This window comes from Netta rufina (assembly GCF_964035555.1).
Source record: "Netta rufina genome assembly, chromosome: 1".
Classification (NCBI taxonomy): Eukaryota; Metazoa; Chordata; class Aves; order Anseriformes; family Anatidae; genus Netta; species Netta rufina.
This window is the reverse complement of record NC_140123.1, coordinates 45,850,998-45,864,299: the sequence shown is the minus strand read 5'-3', so window position 1 is coordinate 45,864,299 and position 13,302 is coordinate 45,850,998. Positions and strand designations below refer to the sequence as shown.

General features: G+C 34.4%; 1 protein-coding gene across 3 annotated transcripts in view; it reads left to right on the top strand.

Annotated features, from left to right (window-relative positions):
- The window catches only part of RBM26 (RNA binding motif protein 26), a 52,003-nt gene that overhangs the window by 15,190 nt on the left and 23,511 nt on the right, over positions 1-13,302 (top strand). For 2 of the 3 annotated variants that reach the window (XM_084305116.1, XM_084305118.1), the window contains exons 4-13: positions 144-232; positions 803-1,014; positions 2,573-2,833; positions 4,215-4,454; positions 5,730-5,897; positions 6,251-6,391; positions 7,448-7,559; positions 8,295-8,454; positions 9,814-9,978; positions 12,720-12,851. In XM_084305116.1, coding sequence (XP_084161242.1) covers positions 144-232; positions 803-1,014; positions 2,573-2,833; positions 4,215-4,454; positions 5,730-5,897; positions 6,251-6,391; positions 7,448-7,559; positions 8,295-8,454; positions 9,814-9,978; positions 12,720-12,851 — 1,680 coding nt within the window. The remainder of the gene's footprint in view (positions 1-143; positions 233-802; positions 1,015-2,572; positions 2,834-4,214; positions 4,455-5,729; positions 5,898-6,250; positions 6,392-7,447; positions 7,560-8,294; positions 8,455-9,813; positions 9,979-12,719; positions 12,852-13,302) is intronic. The other variant, XM_084305117.1, reaches the window with a different exon arrangement.

Sequence of the window (13,302 nt, the reverse complement as noted above, 5' to 3'; positions counted from 1 at the left end):
GCATTAGAAGTAAAAATCTTGTTTTGGTTCAGTTGTTACTGCTGACTTCGTTTAGCATTTGAGATTTTTGTTTATTTGGATGTGCAGAAGTCTTCAGTACAGTATACTCATGTTTTGGTCTAATGTATGTATTTAATATTCAGATAGTTAAAGAGGAAGAACGAGAGAAAAAGTTTTCTAGAAGGCTAAATCACAGCCCTCCTCAGTCAAGTTCTCGCTACAGAGATACCAGGTAATAAAATTTGCTTGATCTCTTGTATCAATAATCAGATGGATTTGGATTTTTATATGTTTATAGTGCTACTCAATTAAATATTTATTTTCCTTATAGTCACCTATAGTCACCTAAAAGTAAGACCTTTTGCTTTTATGCAAAAGCAGTTAAAATGTGAGTATACAAATGACTGTGTAAACTATCTCTAAGTTGTGTACAACTATTACATTTGACTTTTATATTTGTTTTTTTTAATGCTAATTTATATTACAACACTTACTGTTCACTACTGAGATTGAATAGAGGTAATTTGAATTTAGAAGATGTTTGTTCAATAACCCTTATCTTTTTGTTATCTCCAACTGGCGGAACGTGCATTTTGAGGCAGAAACAATACTTTACAATTTAAAAGATTCCTGGATGATAAAAGGAAAATTCATAAACTAAACAAAAGCATTTTCATAGTCTATTGAGAAGAAAGGAAGGACCATAGTTAAATTCATTTTTTATCTTTTATCTTGATTAACGTTGCCATTTTTTGAGATTTTTAATTCTTGTAAGTAACAACCACCAAAATTGCATGTTTAGAAGCCGCGATGAAAGGAAGAAAGATGAACGTTCTCGGAAGAGAGATTATGACCGAAATCCTCCCAGAAGAGATTCCTATAGGGATCGATACAACAGAAGAAGAGGGAGAAGTCGGAGCTACAGCAGGAGTCGAAGTAGAAGTTGGAGTAAAGAGAGATTGCGGGACAGGGATCGAGACCGGAGCAGAAGCAGGAGCAGAACACGAAGCAGAGGTACCAACAGTTGGTCTCTAAAATACGGTGAATGTTACTTACAAAATGTAGACATTAGATTTAAACAGTCTCTTCAAGGTATACCAAATTTTCCATTACTGTTATTGTTTCTTTATTCAATTTTAGTTTGGTTTTCTGTGGAAATAAGGCTTATGTGATTATTTTTTCAGTTCTTGTTTTACCTTCTTTCCCACCATTCTTCTCTAATACCTTTGGCTGTGTTGGCTGCTTCTAAACAATGTTGTAAGAGAGGAAGAAAAATCTGAGTTAATTGCATTTCATTAAGTTTTAAGAAACTCGGAATCTTGTTTGGGAATATACAGAAATTAATACCTATCTACAGAGGTAGGATTGGCAGAAATTACCTGTTTGGCAGTAAACTGTCAAACAGAACAGTAGAGCTCTGTGCTCTTTTTGTGTTGGCCCCTCCTTTGGGTAGGAGCTGAAATTACTGTGGTAAGTATGTGCATTTGCACACACTGCTGCAGGACTTAGGGTTTCAATATGGTAGTTTTGCTCTTCAAATTAGGCTTCTTCAGAAACAAAGCTGTTTTGTTTCACCTAAAAAGAATGCTTTTCCCTCTGCAGTTACTGATAAATTGAAAAAGAGCACTGACAGTCATTTTATAATCTTGTTATCTTGACTTAAAGAATACAGAGGTAAAAATAATCTAGTTTAGATCTCCTGTTTATTATTTCTGTGGAGAATGGGTCTTGACAACGTGGCCTTACAAGTGGGAGCGCAAAGGTCCTGAAAAGCAAGCAGATATTTTTCCAAACAATTTAGGAGTGATTAAATTCAATAGCATGCAGCAGTTTAACTAAAACACTGCAATGTGATTAAATCTTAATTTAAGGAATATTTTACAGCTATTACAATGATAGTATTTTACAGATAGAAAAAGTTTCTACTGTAAGATACTAAGGACTGAGGGAGAAGCCTGTTTTACCCATACTTGTATGCCATTTTTAAGACATTTTTATTAATGTTTCGTTAATGTAATGTTGTTCGAGTCTACCAATTTATCTCATGACAGAACTCTTCTGTCTTAATCTGGATGCTTACTGTTTAATTGGTGGTGGTGCTAGCAAATTAAGAGAACAGTTTGTATGTATTCAGAATAAAAAATCATGCTGCTGCTGTATATGGCCAGGAGCATTCCTCACTTGTCAAGTGTTATTTCTCCAATGATGGCAAAGCTTTGTGTTTGATCAAATCTATGCAATTGGGTGCAGATAAAATGAAGATAAACAGCATGAAAATACAACAATAACAGTGTTTTGAAATGTTAAAGTTACATAAGTATTATCTTGATAGTGTTGCCAGTGTTTTCATTTGGCGGTGGTTTTTTTTTTTATTTTTTTCTTGGATGTCGTTTTCCTTTATTCAGGATAACTTGACATATGACATTCTTAGAATAGATGGATCACTACGGAAGATCTACTCCTCTGGAAGGGTTTCTATTGTATTACGGGTATAGTTGTTGCTGAAATACCCCAGTAGTTACTTACACGGATACTTACACAGTTGTGGTGTTTTGTGTTTTTTTTCTTCCAGAAAGGGATTTGGGAAAGCCGAAATATGATATGGATAGAACAGACCCATTAGAGAACAATTATACTCCAGTTTCTTCTGTGACAAATATTTCATCTGGCCACTATCCTGTCCCTACACTGAGCAGCACTATTACAGTTATTGCTCCTGCTCATCATGGAAATAACACTACTGAAAGCTGGTCAGAGTTCCATGAAGAGCAGCTGGACCACAACTCCTATGGAAGACCTCCGCTGCCAAAGAAACGCTGTAGGGATTATGATGGTAAGTCTGTATTTTTTAAATACCTTCCTGCGGCAGTGATAGACATCTTTCTGGAAAGATTAAGGTCATTTTCTTGTTCTTCCATAATAATGTGCTTTTCTTCTGTAACACAATTACTGAATGTAAATGTATCCCATTTTTTGATCCACCTGCATTTTAGATGTCTTTATTAGTGTCTATACAGGTTTTTTTAGTTACCAGTTTATATATATATATATATATAAATAGTATATTTGTTCTACAAAAATTCTAGTGGATTTTTTCCCAATTTTCTTGTTTTACTACTTGGCTTGAAGAAGACATATTTAATTGTTTTGACCATAATTATGACCTTATTGTCTTTGCCATTTTTTTGCTTTTATTCCATCCTATCTAAGAGAGATTATTTTTTAATTAGAAGGGTCTAGAGCTGCAACTTCTCAGATTTGCCTGTTTTTACGGAACAGGTATTTCTTAAAATTGAGTGGGTTTTGTGCTTATTTATATGCACAAACTGTTGTTTTGATTGTCTTATGCTGAAATCAGTGGAAGAGGCTGTTGCTGTTTGCCGTAATGTAACTAAGTCTAGACAGTAAACTTGTTAAATCAACAGAATTTAATTTCCTCCTAAAGGTTTTTTTTTTTTTTTTTTTTTTTTTTTTTTTCCCCTGAGGCTTTCTTCTGCTGTATACCACAATGAGTCGAAGATCTAGGACAGTTTATATTCAGGACTCTCTTTAGAATAATAACATTTTTAAAAAGAGGATGGGAGACTAAAGTCTCAGGTGTTGACAGAATTATACTAATAAATAATAGTTTTGCAGGTATAAGTAACAGGACTGTCAGGTACAATTGTGAAAGTGTAGTTGTTTGGAAATTTTATTCCAGTGCAAGCTGAGCTGTAGAGTGTTTTGTCACAGTTTTCTAGTTCTATAGAATTTTTAGAAAGGAAAATGGATGTGGGGTAAGTAAGTAAACTTTTGAAGTAAAAACTCCAGGTGGAATGCTGGAACTTGGTATCTTTGAAAGTTCATCTCACATAGCATTTATTTCCAGTTTGTGGTTATGAAGCAAATGGAACTGTGTTGGAAAACTATGACATAGCTATTCTTATGTCTTTACTTTTTGTTGATACATTTCTGGCTATCACTAAAATACCTCTGTAGATATCTCTTGCAGTTGCTTCTCTTGTGACTGTGTATTTTGAATTTATAAGCTCATTTCTCTCTTTAGTGGCTAGCTAGTTCCAAAATACTGTTCTTCCTATCTTCACTTAAATATTTTCTAGTTGACTTTCAGAGGGATTTTTACTTTTCTGTATTCTGTAACTTTTCCTGAAGAAGAGTTAATACATACAGCCCTCGAATACTAACAGTGATTCTTTTTGTATTTGATGTTTCAGAAAAGGGTTTCTGTATGAGAGGAGACATGTGCCCTTTTGATCATGGAAGCGATCCAGTAGTGGTAGAAGATGTGAATCTTCCTGGCATTCTGCCTTTTCCAGCACAACCCCCTGTTGTCGAAGGACCACCTCCTCCTGGACTTCCTCCCCCTCCACCAATTCTGAGTCCTCCTCCTGTTAACCTTAGACCTCCAGTACCGCCACCAGGCCCCTTGCCACCTAGCCTTCCACCTGTAACAGGTAGTTAAGATTAAAAAACATTTCTGGATAGAAAGAAATCAATGTTACTTCTATACAGTACAAAAAGTGTAAGAAAGCTAACTATATTATAAAAAAATATATTGTACTGTGTTTTCAAAGTTAGGTTGGCATAGCTTACCCCAAAATGATCTTTGTTTTAATGGTAATTGTTGCAGTGTCAATTGTAAAATTTGCATATAAAATGTGAATCTTGAATATGAAATTATACTTGAAATAATTGTGTTTAAGGAAAATCATGGAATGGTATGGCAAAACCCAACTCCTTGGATTTACTAGGAGAAGCTTCATGAAAATGACTACTGCTAGATGCTAGAGAAGAAGGGAAAACCCTAAAGCGACAGACACTTGGCATTTCATTTGTAATACTAAAATTAATAAGAATTCATGACCACATCAAATCTACACCTGAAAATGTCATTTGTGATTAATTTTGAAACCTAAACTTGTAAAGCAACAATGAAAAATTGCCAGTTTGCTTACTGTTTCATTGGAAAGATGCATGCATTAAAAATGACTTCATGAAGACTTCTGTCCTCACTCCCACTTTTAAAATAGCAATTTATTAATCAGATGCCTGATGTGGTCTAAAAACTGCCTGGTGTGTTAGTTCGATGTGACTAATCCTTTTTTTATTAAGTTAAATGCCCCACTTGGTAAAATTACTGAAAAGTAATTGGTGTTTAATATTGCTTGAAATTTTCTTAAACTTTTCATTTCCAGTTAGCAGTATCTTTAAGTAAGAACTGAATTTATTTATTTCACTTAGCATAGATAGTACCTGTCTTGCTGGGGTGATCAGTTCTGCTTCAGGTAGTATTTCCAGATGTGTCTGGGAAGTCCAGATATGTGATTTTGCAGAATGTGTTTTTACCAGTGATTAATTTGAAGGCCAGGTTTTGACTGTTCAGCTTTGGAAGTGTCACATTATCTTTTGCTTAAATAAATAAGAAAGCTCAATTTTAGGAAAGAACCCTTTGACTTTCCACTTGAGTAATGTGTTTTTCTTTGTGTGTTTGTATTAAAAAACAAATGTTCATTACTGTCGTCACAGAATATTTTTGTTACAGTATCTTTTAAAAGGTGAAGATAAGTACTGGCTTAGTGGTGAAATTTTGGCTTATTGATACACATTATTTAGAAAAATGTTAAACCGTTCAAACATTTGTCTCTATAATCTAAGTTTTGAGCCATTTGCCAGAGGGGATGCTTGTTTAGTGGATAATATGTGAATACATTGTTCTTTGTTTTTGACAGGACCACCCCCTCCTCTTCCTCCATTGCAGCCTGCTGGCATGGATGCTCCCCCAAATTCAGCAACTAGCTCAGTTCCTACTGTTGTTACAACGGGTATTCATCACCAGCCGCCTCCTGCTCCACCCTCTCTTTTTACAGCAGGTGTAGTACTGAGGCTTTGCCCACAAGGTTTGCTAAATAGAATAACGTTGATTCATACTGTACTGTACTTTGTAGAGATTATAATTTAGTAGTTTGGGAGAATAAATGTGTATCACTTAGACTGTGACAATAATTTTTGGTTGTTTTTTTACAATTTAGTTCAAGACAGAAGTAAAATTTGCATGTAAAAAGTAAATCTTGACCGTGGAATAATATTTGCATTGTTATATTTGTAAGCAAAAACATAGCACGGCAGTTCTATAGTTGTTATACAACAGACTGTTCCATTGTAACTGTCTTTTTAATAGATGAAATATAATATTTGCAATCTTGGTTTTTAACTGCAATTTATTTTAATTAGACAATTTGTTTTTTACTAGAAACGTATGACACAGATGGCTACAATCCAGAAGCTCCAAGTATAACAAACACTTCAAGACCTATGTATAGACACAGAGTACATGCCCAAAGACCAAATTTGATAGGACTCACATCAGGTGATATGGATTTGCCACCCAGAGGTATGCTCTCAAAGCTATATTTACTTCGTTTAGCTTCATTTCTTATATCAATGTAAACTGAGAAACTTTTCAGAGAATGTAATACTGGAGATCGTTGAATTTTTGAAAATCTTTTGGCATTAAAAGTTTTATTGAGCAGGGAATTATGTTTATTCTTGGTCTGTTTGTGTATTTTTGCAGGTAAAACGAAATCTTTTACCAGAAAATTATACAAATTATGCACTTTGGTGCAGTAACTGATCACTTTATGCATCTCCCATATAGAAATTGTTGATGTTTTTCTAGCAATCTTAGAGGTTTTTTTTTTTTTTTTTTTTTTTTTTCCTATGGAGAGGAGACAGTCATTTTTATCTTGTATCACACTGTTACACGGAAGGAATCTTAACCTCATAGTTCCCGTAGCCCTGAGAAGTAGCAGTATACAAAATGAGAAGAGAAGTAAAAATAGTTGTTTGGTTTTTTTTGACTGTGGGTTTACTTGAATTGGTATGTAGCTGCATTTAATCTTATGTTTTTGCTGATGTGTTTTCCATAAGGAGTATGTTTCTGTTCTTCAGCAGTATGATTCTGTTCTTCAACAAGAGACAGTGCCTTCCCTTCCTCCCCTCTGTCTTGCTCCTGGGTGTCAGTGCTCTGGAGCACCATACCTTTCCTATCATTAGCATTTTTGTGTGTGCCATTTAATGGTACAATGGAAGTGTTAGCAAAAATGGTGTGAACTTCAGAATATTCCATGTGACTTTGTGAATGAATGAGTATAGTCACTTGGAGGCAGAAGCCTTCTGTCACACTTCTTTTGTTTTCCTTTTGTATGATGTTACTGTGACAAAATGAAAGCTATTAGGTGTTTTTATTGATCACAGCATTTGTTGATAGTTAAGATTAAGCAGAGAAGTCTGCATTCAAAATTTGATCCAGTTTGATTGAAGAAGGTGGTCATTTCAGAATAAACAGTTATATTTTTAAGTGCAAATTCCTTGTGAGCAGAATAATGTGTTGCAGTCAAATGCACAGAAAATGCAAAAATTAACATAGAACTTTTTCATCTGTTTACAGAAAAACCTCCTAATAAAAGCAGTATGAGAATAGTGGTAGATGCTGAATCCAGGAAAAGAACAATTGGTGCAGGGGATGGTGGAGTTCCTACAAAGAAGACTTGGTTTGACAAGTGAGTGATCATTAACACAAGGTTGGCTTAAAGGTTGCAGTTCAGTTGAGCTCTTTTCTCTGATCTGAGAAGTATATAAATTGCAAGCAAGTTAAAGTATGACTAAGCTGACTGTATTGAAATAAAACATAATATAGAGGTGACTCAAAGGCTGTATTAGAGATAGCTAGAGTTGCTTTGGATGATACTGTGATCCAGTCATGGAAAGCTGAAATTAACTAAGAAACAATGACCTGCATTGTGATACTTATTAGGGTTGACTGGATTAGTTTTTAATTTTATTGTCACCAGTTTTGATCCAGTTGCCAGTTGTGTTACTGGCATAAAATGTGGAGTGTGTTGCTTAGTGTCCGGATATACCTGGGGTGACAAAAAGTTGGAAGGGATTTTAAGACACTACTGGGACTGCTTTGAAATAGTAGGTACTTGAGATGTTGGTGGGGTGATTAAGTTGAGAAGTTTTTCTACACAAGCAGATTGTTTTAGAGATTTATGCTCTGTCAGTTATCTTAGAGATTTATGCTTTGAGGTATGGTGAGAGTATGGGTGGGTGAAACTGTAGGTATGGTGCCTGTGTGTCACACTCCTCTTCAACACTTCCCTAAAAATGTATGCTTTTTTTTTTTTGTCTGCCAATCTTTCTGTGTGATACACACAATCCTGTCTGTGAGAATAAAATTTAACTTTGTTTGCTAGCTTGCTATGGATTTCTGGCTTGTTTTTCATTTGTTGCAGGCAAAATTTTAACAGAACAAACAGTCCAGGTTTCCAGAAGAAAATGCAATTTGGAAATGAAAATACAAAACTTGAATTGAGGAAAGTTCCACCAGAACTTAACAATATCAGCAAACTTAATGAGCACTTCAGTAAATTTGGAAACTTAGTCAACTTGCAGGTAAGACATAACAAAGAGAAGGCAAGTAGGTTTTGGCTTAATACTGGAGGTAATTACTAAAAGAATGTGACGTGCCTTGCAATTGGTTTCCTGAAACTCCTCTTACCGTTTTCCTAACCTGTTTCTTAAACATGATCCCTTATTTTCAATGAAATTGTTGTTTGAAGAAGCAGAAATACAATGTTTCAGTCCTTGATTAGATTTTGTAAAAAATAGATGAGATTTTTCAATAATTTATTTAAAACATTTAAAATTGTTGATTTTTTTTTTTTTTTTCTTCTGACCTTTCCACATCTCTGGATCTTGTGTTATAAACCCTCTGTTTTTTTTTGAGGTGAATTGTAAATACAGAAAATTGTTTCTTATCTAGAAAACAGTCCCCATTTATATGATTACTTACCAGTTCCATAATAGTGGTGGTTTATCCCTTACGCTTACTTCCTAGTACATCTGAGTGACCCACTTTTTTAAAAACAGTTATTTATAAACAGAAATAAGCAAACAATTAGAGAAAGGTACAAAAGAGATGCAAAGAGCTAAGTTAAACTAAGTTAAGCTCGATTGATGTATTACATATTGAAGGCTGTGTGCAATGTCAATATTTCGTACCTAGCATCTAAGTTACTCAGCCTGATTTTTCATCATGTTTCATTATCAGCAACAAAAAATTCCAGATACTAGTGTTTTCATGTATGCTTTCCTGTTTGCCCTGGGAGATGGAATGAAGAGATGTTATGGAGTATTTCTTGTGCACTGACACAGTAGAGAATGAATGTTCTGTTGCCATCTAAACACTGAGGGAATTGAGATTTATCTTAATTGCTCTTAAATGTTTCTTAAGCCATTAAGAAAGGAGTGAGAAGAGGGGGAGAGACATGACAGGACAGAGATTATAAACTCTGTTTATCTTCCAAAAGGTGTAATTTTGTTCTTTGAAGATTTCTAAGATAACATGTTCGTATCCAAAGGAGGAAAACCAAAACGAACTTTGTTATTTAGCTCTGATATTAGATAGGGAATTTATTAATCAACTCCTGTATTTTTTTACAGTAGTTGCCCTTATTTCAGTGATGCTTCCTCTTGTATTTCGAAGAGCTACACATATTTGCAATTAGAAATCCTGTTTTGCTGTTTAGGAATTTTACTTCAGTGGTTTTTAGCTATTAAAGTTGATTAACTTAATCTCAAGGTTGCTTCTGGACACCAGGCTTTTCAAACAGAATCATGAATGGGAAATACTCATCTACTGATCCGTACCGGTTTTAAATCATAAGGTTCTGAAACTGTTGGTTTTGTAGTAGCTGTGACACAGATGAAAATCCTACATAGAGTGAGTTCTGTTTTTGTTTTAAATCTTAGGTTGCATATCAAGGTGATCCAGAAGGTGCCCTTATTCAGTTTGCCACACATGAAGAAGCAAAGAAAGCTATATCAAGTACAGAAGCAGTATTAAATAATCGCTTTATCAAAGTTTATTGGCATCGAGAAGGCAGTGCACCACAAATACAAACTACCACACAGAAGGTAGAGGATCTAAGTCTGTTCTATCTAGAGCTTTATGTAAAATACGTTCTTTTAAACATTGCTTTTAAATATTTATGGAAAGTAAGTTAAATATTTTTGAAATAGGGAATATTTGATGTCGTTCCTTTCCAAAAGTTACTCCGTAATTGTAGATTTTTTTTACTTCATGTACAAGGTTCAAGGGTTGATAGCATGGTAGGACCGAAGATACTAAATGAAAGTACTTCTCTGTCTTCTGGGGAATTACGCTCTATTATCTTGATGCTACCATCTGCTTGAATAACTTCTATTTTGCTTTAACTACTTTTTTTTTTTTTTTTTTTTTTCCTTCTGGTGACCATAAGACAGTTATATGTGTTTATGGACATTTTCTTGAAAGATGATCTCCATTTTCTTCCAAAAGGTGCTGCTTTTTCTAGCTTTTTCCTTTCCTACTGGTCTTGCATACTGCTATAGAAGATTGCAGCAGAGTTGGCTTTATCCAAAGATAAATATGTTTATATGCATAAACACACACACACACACATATGTATAGAGGGAGAGGAAGTCCAAATTCCAGTATAAGAGGAAGAGCTACATTACCCTAATTTTGGGGGAACAGAAGGGGACATTTTACATTTTTGGAGCACCTGTTGGTAGTTGTCAAGTGCATAGTAGGAGTATCACTGGAAAATTTTTAAGAATATGAAACAGTAACTACTGTTACGGAGCTTAAGTTCATAGACTGTAACAAGCTAAATTGGATTTCTTAGCAGGCCTCATGGTTCCACTGAAACACAAAAAGATGCTTGGATTCTCCCAAGTCATGTAGGTTATTGGATAGAGAGTTTTTATCAGTTAGCTTCCGGCATAGCAGTTCCCTCTAAATACTTATGTATCCTCCCTGATTAGATTTGTTGTCACTGTGGAACATCATATACTTAGAAAACATGACAAAGACTTTGTGGAAGAAATATTCTTGTATTTATATGTGCTGATATAATAACCAGTATTGGAGGATTCTTTCAACTGTTGCTCCAGGTTTTTAAATCCTTCCCTTTTCTTGATGGTGTATGTCATCATCATTGAGAAAAATGACCCAGTTTTCCAGATCAATCCTGCTGTAGGGCATTTTAGGTAACAGTTTCATTTGTCTCCTTCTTTTGTATTCTGCTTACTAAAACTCCATTTTTGTAGGTGAAGACACCCACCTCACTAACTATCCTGTTACCATCCCTTAGGTTTGATTTTGGATTCAAATTTATAAGTATCCCCGATCTGAACCTGCAGTACTTGACATTATTTTCTAAGCTTGATTTACATCAGATCAGCCAGAAGAGGGCAGTGGAGTATGTGATTTGCAGGAATACAGACATTGCCTCTCTTGAGTAGGATAGCTTGAATAGTTATTGCCATCGGTTTATTTGACTATTATGCTATCCACCTGGGAGTATTACCCGTGTATTTACAACCAGATACCAGATCTTTGTATTTGTGATTTTGCAGAACATGTTAAATAGTCTTAGGGATTTTATTTCTGTTGTTAGTTTCACAGCATACCACCTTTGATATGTAAACTTGAGTAGTTTGAGATTGAATTCCTCCCAAGGTCAGGTGACAGTATTAGAGGTTCCTGTTTCACAAAGAACAACCTTTTGTCTCATGTCAGGAAACTACAACTTGAAGTCTACTATGGGGGCAAGTGGTCAGTAACAAAATTTGAACAGGAAATTAAAGTTTTAAATGTAATGCTTTCATTTTCTTCTACCCTTAAGTACAAAAATTATCAAATTGTTGAATGAGTAAACAGGTATTTTTAGTTCTTAAGCCTCTAGGGGGGTGTGAATATTTACTTTCCTTTTTATTTAAATTAATATTTATTGTTATAGCTACAATTACAGTGCTTCAAGTACTATACTACATTTTATAGTATTTCAATTTTATAGTTTTTATAGTATTTCATTTATAGTACTATAGTATTTTATAGTACTGCAAATGCTTTATGTATAGCTGACTTCTGGAATGGAGGAACAGATTAGGTGACTTCTTGAGGGTTTCTTCCACTTTTGTGATTTTTTTTTTCCATAAATACAATGTCAAGTTTGCTTAGAAACTTAGATGCATAAGTTGTTTTTGTTTTGTTTTGTTTTGTTTTTTGCTTAAGTAGAGTTTTTGTCAAAAAAAAAAAAAAAAAAGTGTTAGCTGTCAGTGTATATCAATGGTAGTTTTGAAGATTAGCTGCTGTTTTCTGATTCCTCCGTCCCACTAGTGCATGTCTCCATATTCTTCCTTCTTTTTCTCTTTTGTGCAAGTTAAATGTATAAGAGATGAAAAGGGATATATCAGAGTAAAAAATGAGAATCTTTATGATACAAGTTTGTGTTCTGCCATTCTCTAGGTGTTTGATGAAAGATTGATTTGTGAAAGGAATCACAGATGCCGGTTTTTATTCAGTTCAGTTTTGGATGGAAATTAAGATAGTCTAATTAGACGCAATTAATGGAATCAGATCCAAGACTGTTTGATCTGTGAGCTGCACGTGCCAAATAAATGTTACAGCTGTATGCACTTCACAGTCAAAGTAACATCCTAAGTCTCATGAAGTGTTTATTTTTGCAGTCAGGCGAGAAGCTATTGAATGATTAGAAAGTGTAAATCTAAATGCCATTACAGGAATATCATGTATTTTCTGAACTGTATATGTAGTAGGCTTTTGTTATTAATATTACAATGTGCTTTTCTTGGGGTGGGGGGTGTTACAGGTAATACAACCCTTAGTTCAGCAACCTAGCTTGCCGGTAGTGAAACAATCAGTCAAGGAGCGATTAGGTCCAGTACCCGCAAGTAACATTGAACCTACAGAAGCACAGAGTGCCAATACAGAAGTCACTCAGGTATGTATGATCTGCCAAAAAAAAAAAAAAGAATTTTCTTTCTGTATTAGGTTCCATAGTGTATAAATACATGCCAAAAAATGTATCAATTATAGTTAATCATACAGTGCAAATAAATATTTACTGCTTTTAAGTGCATCTAATTTGACTGAGTGGTGTTCTGATATTGCAGTTTTTCCTAAGTGCAATGATACGTCTTTTTTAAATTCTTTTTATCATAACTTTTTACTTAGTTCAAAAAACAAAAGACTCTAAAAATGTTTCATTAATGTTATGCTAAAAGTCAATTTTCAGATTTCAAAGTAAGTCTACTAAAAAACTAAATGTTACCCTTTTAAAATTTCATATATGTTAAACATCTCAACCTGTTTTAAACTAATGGTCAGCATCTGAAAATGTTTTCAGTATGCATACATCACCCTTAAGGAAGAAGATAGTTGTAATGTCAATC